General features: G+C 42.9%; 1 protein-coding gene across 1 annotated transcript in view; it reads left to right on the top strand.

The window, feature by feature from the left end:
• Gtf2f2 (general transcription factor IIF subunit 2) overlaps nucleotides 1-7,495 on the top strand; it is a 123,118-nt gene that overhangs the window by 110,685 nt on the left and 4,938 nt on the right. The window contains exon 7 of the mRNA XM_005355628.2: nucleotides 167-310. Coding sequence (XP_005355685.1) covers nucleotides 167-310 — 144 coding nt within the window. The remainder of the gene's footprint in view (nucleotides 1-166; nucleotides 311-7,495) is intronic.

Genomic DNA, 7,495 nt, shown 5'->3' with positions numbered 1-7,495 from the left:
GCTGTCCTAGAGTCTGAAGGGTACTGGGAATGCTGGGGCAACTAGACCCCAATTCTGAGTCCTTGACAGAGGCCTTGGAGCTTTAAATGTGTTTCTCAGAGGACTAGGGCAGAGTGCCTGTTTCCAGAAGGTTAAGTTGATGCCTTTCTTCTGTTTTTGCCTGTAGATTGAATATGAAAGGAAGAAAAAAGAAGATGGAAAGCGGGCCCGGGCAGACAAACAACACGTCCTAGACATGCTGTTTTCAGCCTTTGAGAAACATCAGTACTATAATCTTAAGGATTTAGTGGACATCACAAAGCAGCCTGTGGTATGTATATGTTTATACTGATCTTAAGTGTACCCTCCTTCATTAACATAGTATTAGTGAGGAGAAGCATGATGAAGTTTGCATCCACTCTGCTAATGACAGCTTATGTGACACTCAGAAAAGAAGTCTTAATTAATACAGCTATGTCTTTCCAACATCTACTTCATTACTTTAGATTTAAAATACATTTAAGAGCCTCTGCAATGGCTCACTCTGTAAAGGCATTCATACGCATGCCTGATGATCCCAGAACCCACTTTGGGAGGAGAGAGCCCCCTGCTGAAAGTTGTCTTCTGTTATACACACACCAATGCCCTCATGTGTGTGAGTGTGTGTACACACACACAATAACATGTTATAGCTGGGGAGATGGCTTAGTAGTTAAGAGATTGGCTGCTCTTCTACTAAAGATGCAGGTTTGACTCCTTACACCCACATGGTGGCTTGCAGCCATCTATAACTCCACATCAGGAGATCTGACACTCCTCTGGGCTCTGCAGGCACCAGGCGTACACACGGTGCACAGAATACATGCAGGCAGAACACCATACACATAAAATTAAGAGTAGTAATAAGATTATAGATAAATTTAGTGGAAATAATTTTATATGAAGAAAAGGAATCTATATTTTTTAACATTAATCTGAGCTCTGTTAGATGGTTCCCATTCCTTTTCATTTCGTTAGAGTGTTCATGCTGCTCTGTTAGCAGCTCTGCTAATGCTTTCTCTCCCTTCGGCTTCACAGCATGGGAAACATCACCCAAACTAGAGTGAAATGTTTTTTTAAAAGAATAGTTTATTAGCAAGCTGTGTTTCTTCTGGATTTAATGATGTTTATCTTCGTTTTATATGTAAATATGCCTACATTAAAAAGGCCATTCCAGACACTGACAGCAAATAAGCTGTTCATAAAGAATAAAACATGCATACAGTTAGACATAAGGAAGTAAGCTGAGCAGAGGGGCGTTCTAGTAATGCTAGGGAAAGCAAGTTCGTGTTTTAACGTGGTGTTGTGGGTATTTATTCTGCATGTCTGTCTGAATGGGTGTGGTGGTGCCCCTTGATAATCTTAGTACCCAGAGGCTTCAGCAGGAAGAGCCCAAGCTCAAGACCAATCTCCAGTACATAATATACGTGTACCCTGTCTCCCCAGACTCTTTCCGTTCAGGTGTTTGTTTTGTTTTTGCATTTATTCTTTGTGTATGGGTTCTTTGTCTCCATGTATGTCTATACCTGGGAAGACCAAAAAAGGAAATTGGGTGCTAGGAATTGAGCCAGGTCCTCTAAAAGAGCAGTTAGTGCTCTTAACCACTGAGCCAGCTCCCCCACCCTGGTCAGATAATTGTTATGTGGTGGTATTTAGTCTCTTGCACTAGATCTTTTCACTAGTGACCTGGGTGGACCTCAGGAGATCCACCAGCCTAAGGCATGTATGCGAACATAGTTACATCCCCAAGAATGGGTGAGTAGCGTGTGTCATATTCTCACAGTGGACCTCTGCTGTGGGAAGGTCTGCTCACAATCATTCAGATAGATGTTGAGCCACCTCAGCACCGGATCATTTTGGAGAGGGGCAAGTCTTGCCATGTACTTGCTGAAACTTAGCTAGTGTTGCCCAGACTAGCCTCAAGTTCCTGGATCTTCTGCCTCAGCCTTCTGAGGGCAGGTTTGTGCCATCTCTGACTCTTAACTTTTGATCGATACCAAGTCTCCAACCATGAAGTCTGGCCTTCAGCAAATCTTCTGCAGTATTGGTGTAGTACGAATTCTAATTGTTCTTAAGAAAAACCTGGAGTCAGGTATTAAGGGGTGAAAAATGAGATATCAGAGAAGCAGTGCAGCCAGCCACTAGAGAGATCTTTTACCTCTACCAGTGCCAGACCAAAGGGGTGATCTGTCCTTAGACTGCGTCCTCTGACTGACTGCTTCAGACTGCAATTAGCTCCTGTTTCCTCCCACCTTATATTCCTGTCTCCGCTTAGCCATTTCACTCCTGTCTCCACCTCCCCAGTGCTGGGATTAAAGGCATGGGATCCCAAGTGCTGGAAGCACTTTTGTGTGAGCTGTTTCTCTTTTATTTAGACAGATTCAATCTCATGGAGCCCACGGTGACTTTGAACTAACAGAGATCCCTCTGCCTCTGTCTACCAAGTGCTGAGATTAAAGGTGTATGCCACCACTCCATGGCCTCTAGTGGCTTAGCTCTGCACTTTGATCTTCAAGCAAGATTTATTTGTTAAAACACAAACAAAATATCATCACATATTGGCATATCAATACTATTTGCATGCTGACCCTTTCAGTGCCATGGTGCGCGCTCTCGCGCTCTCTCTCTCTCTCTCTCTCTCTCACACACACACACACACACACACACACACACACACACCTCCTGCCTTACCCTCTCTTCTCCCTTATCTGTTTCTCATGTCCCATTCCCCGCTCCCACCCCCACTTTTTCTTGTTGACTCACTTATATAGCCTAGACTGACCTCAGACTCAAAATCCTCCTGCCTCAGCTACCATAGTTATGGAATTAAAGGCACATGCCACCATACTTACCTCTAGTTTTTTTTTTTCTCTCTCTCTATTATTTTTTTTTCTTCCTAAAAACTTTCATTTCTACAAGCAAACTTATTATGGCAGAAATTACACTAGAGCAAGGTAATCTTTATGTCATTCACTAGTATATAGCTTATATAGGCAGCCCAAACAATAGCACCTTCTCAAAGACAAGCCAGTTTGAAAGGGCCAAGCTTTGGTACCTGACACAAAGTCAGCAATATGATCTCTATTTAACAGAGTGTTTGTGATTCAGCTTTTAGCTTTTTCTTCTCTCTCTAAAATATGAAACATTGGGGCTGAAGAGATGCCCAGTGGTTACAGCACACCCTTCCAGGCCAGCTTTTTCACAAGGCTTCTAGGACATCATGCTAGTTTAGCAAATGCTTTACCAACTCAGCCATCCCTGCAGTTCCAGAATGGAACGTGATTTCCATACCTTCCCAAGCCTTTTGTAAGTAACACTGACACCAGAGAGAAATTCCTGTTTCTTTTTCATGCTGTGGGCTACAAATCCTGGTCTGTGGGGCTCCTACTTGGGTCCTTAAAAGGTAGCATAGAGACTCCTTCTCTTTTCTTTTTTTTAAGATTCTTATTTTATGTGCATTGGTCTTACTGAACCCAGATTTTAACCGCTGAGCCATCTCTCCAGACCCAAGACTGATTTTCTGATAGGTCCTGGTTGTGGCTGGGGCTTGGACACAGTTGTCCTGACTTCAGCTGAGGATGTCATTATTGTGTCCTCTGAGATTTAATCTGGCACACAGATCTGTGGACCAGCCTTTTTAATGATGCGGGAATGTGTTTTCCTCACAGGAAGGTTCTTCACTTTTCATGTGGTCAGGAGTGCAGAAAGTGGAACACAAACTTGATACTTGCTTATCAGTTCCTAATCCCAGGGTGAAAGTGGGTACCTGTAATATTTGAAGCTCATCCCAGTTTGTTTGAGATGGCTCAGCGGTTAAAATCTGGGTTCAGTAAAACCAATGCACATAAAATAAGAATCTTAAAAAGAAAAGAGGAGGAGTCTCTATGCTACCTTTTAAGGACCCAAGTAGGAGCCCCACAGACCAGTCAGATCATTGCTGTTTGTTATGCTGCTGTATTCTGAAGCTTCCCTTTTCCCCTCGATTCCTCTGTCTCTGTTTTCAAATTTTTTTTGGTCACATTCTTTCAGTTCTTGAATTTGGTATCAATGATATTAAATTTTCCAAAAGAGTATTAATTAATGACTGTCCTTTTTTGAGAATAATTACTTCTGGTGCATAAAGTGGAGTCTTAATCAAGGTTTAAAATAGGAAATGTTGCACTAAGATAAATGACTGCTAAGTATAAGTAGATAAAATTGAAATGCTTACAAAATTTTAATGTTTCTATTGATTAGAGGTTTGGGTCTCATTTTTTATTTTATCATCATCAGTATTATTGGGTAGAAATATAGACATTTTATTAAGGAAGAGTGGAAGCAGCTAGAGTGCCAAGGTGGATAGGAGACTTGAGGCCAACATCTGAATGTTGTTTAGGCAGGATCCCACGGCCCAGGTTGGTCAAGAACTGGATGGGACAGAACTGACCTCAAACTCCTGATTCTGGGGGTTGGGCCCCTCAGCTCTGTCTGGCCCTGTTTTGATTTTTTGTTTGGAGGTGGGGTCACCTGCGGTTTCCCAGACTGGCTTTGACCTGAAGCTGTAGTTCGGCCACCCTTGACCTGATGCCTTCTTGTCTGTTCTTCCTGAGTCAGAGTTTACAGGCTTGTACCGGCAGGCCCAGCTTCTCATCATTCCTGGTTTGTTTGGTTTTGGTTTTCCATACCTCATTTATGAGGTCATTTTTAAGATGAACTTAGTAACATGTCCAAATAACTTAAGCTTATACAGAAGGTGCTGCATGAGGTCCAGAGATCAAAGTTGTGTGTACAAAGTGAAAATGGAATGTTCCTGTGAACGGTAACCCAGAAAGTTTGTCTTTAATATAAAGAAATGCCATGAGTTGGGTGAGTATAATAGGAGTATAATATGCCTTGTGTGTGCCCATACCCTTAGAGACAACAAGAGGCATCCAGTTGCTTTAACCTAGAGTGACAGATGGGTTGTAAGCTGCCCAGTGTAGGTGCTGGGAACTGATCTTGTAGCCTCTGGAAAAGCAGGCAGTGTTCTTCCTGCCGAGCCGTCTCTCCAGCTTCTCCATTCAGTTTTACAGAGAGGTAAAGTGAAAATGAGAGGTTGTTAACTGCCCTCTGCTGTGTTTGTTTGTTTGTTTGTTTCTAACAAGCTAGAGGGAGGGGTATGTTTTTAATCTTACCATCCATATGGAAACAGTTTTCTTCAAGAAAAGATCTTGTCTATATTGAACTCTCTCATCAAGCATTAGCAACAAAAAGAAAGAACAGCTGGAACTTATTTGCCTGGGGCTTCCCGTTCTCACTGTAGCTGCCTGGACAAGTCTATTTCTGCATCAGACAGTCCACCCTTATTTCCAGAATGGAACTCTCAGTAATCTCAATTATGAATAACATGTCGAGCTATGTTAATAGATATGTTACTTTAACTGTATGACTGGAAAAAAATTGTTTTCAACGTGTAGCCTAGGCCAGCCTTGAACTCAGTGGGTAGTCTAACTGGTCTCATAGAGTGCTTCCTCCTGCCGACTTAAGCCTACTAAGTACTGAGAGTATAGCTGTTTGCCATCACATGCAGTTTCATTTTGAAATCATTCTTCCCTATTGAAAAACCTTTGTTTGCAGAATAAACTATATTGAACTGTACCGATCCATGCATTTTAGTATATTCAAAGTCACAAAATGATCACTACAATCAGCTTTAGAACGTGCACCCCAAAGAAATCCCATATCCATTAGCAGTCACCCACCCCCAAATCCTAGACATCTACAGGTCTGACTTCTGTCCTGACAGCTTATCCTGAGTAAGAATTCATACTCATTTCTTCAGTGGTGGCACACACCTTTAATCCCAGCACTCGGGAGCCAGGGCAGGCAATGAGTTTGAGGCCAGCATGAAACAGCCAGAGTTACATACTAAGATGTTCGTTGTTTTAAGAATTAAAAAGAAAGTAAACTATCTGAACCCTTCAGACCTATAAGGCATTCGCCACTGCCAGACAAATAAGGCTTTTTAGCACACAAATATTAATGCAATTTTTAGCTGGTTTTTCAAGGTTTGAATAAAATATAAAGTAAGATAAAGCAGGGTTTTATCCTTTGGCCATTTTAATACCCATCTGTAAGCTGCTCAAGAGAAAAAGAGGACAGTACAACCAGTGGGAACCCAGAGAAGACACAGGAAGTGGCAGGGCAGCTGGTGAGGAGAAAGGAGAAAAATGCAGGCCCGACTCACAGTTTATTCTGTCTGAAGGAGCGGGAGCATCTGCTGCCTTCTTCACTGTTTACTCCTAATGTGTAGTTTGCTTCTTAATGAGCAGTTCTGTGCCTTGGAGTCACTAACAGCCTCATCAGTAAGTCCTTTGTTCTGTTGACATCTCTGAAAGCATCACTTACTCACACCAAAAATTCTGTTTATGACATCCTTCCTCCTGTGGCACCCTCTTATAAGACACACAATTCACTTATGCCACCTGTGGCACACAGATCTGCATACTGGGCACTTGATGTAAACTTGTGGGGCCAGCTTTGTGACTAGAAGTCACACAGGGTCTGTGATTTACTTAGGGAAAGCATCAGTAGCTGTAATCTGCTCCCTGTCAGAGCTGTTCTTAATCACATCAGCTGATTTATAATTATGTAAATATTGCTTATCACTGAAATGTCTGATGAAATGAGGTGCAGATCAGGCCTCTGAGGTTGGCAGAGCTGGAGAAGGAAAGACCTGGGTAGAGTGGGGTGGCAGGAAACAGAGAAAGCCATGAGTTACTTGCACCTTGTCCTAGGTTTGAGGGAAGTCTGGAAGTCCGCTGGCCGATCTGACGTGTTAGTCACCACAAATAGAAAGCCCGTTGTCCTGACCCTCTAGCTCCTGTGGTCAGGTGTACTTTGCTGCCTCTTTCACAGAAGCTATGGCACTTGGTCCTCCTTTGCTCTGCTTCAGTCGCTGTCGCTTCCCTCCCACACATGCCTCTGATAAGCGTTGAGGCCGAACCATGTCTGAATGACATGCTGCATCATGGCCTGCACTAATGAGAAACAGCCTGCTCCCCTGTGACACACGAAGCTCTACCTGTTTCTGGCGTCCTTTTGGAACTGGAGGCATTGAAGTGAGGAAAGGAAATTTGAAAGTCACTCAGGTTTTAAGTATATACTTCTTTCTGCAACAGAATTACTGTCAGTTAAAATGACCCAGTCCCCATCCTCAAAGACCTTAACCGCTCCACAGGCAGGGCGGCAGCAGCCCTTCCCAGCGCTCTCTTACTGTGCTTGTCTGTATTGCCGTGTCTCCACCTGACCCAGTCTGCAAGGAAGACTAAGATTCTGTCCCACTTCAGTGGCGGAGTAAATGCTGGAATGAATAACAAAGGGCATGATTTTAACAGTTTCCAATCATGTAAAACTTTTAACATTACCTCTCTCGGTTCACTCTTTCACCAGCAATATTATGTAATCTGGTGTGCTTTCCTGCACACAACTATAGCACGGCTTTATTTTATTTTTTTTT

This window comes from Microtus ochrogaster, chromosome 17, assembly GCF_000317375.1.
Source record: "Microtus ochrogaster isolate Prairie Vole_2 chromosome 17, MicOch1.0, whole genome shotgun sequence".
NCBI lineage: Eukaryota > Metazoa > Chordata > Mammalia > Rodentia > Cricetidae > Microtus > Microtus ochrogaster.
This window is presented reverse-complemented; position numbering and strand designations above follow the sequence as displayed.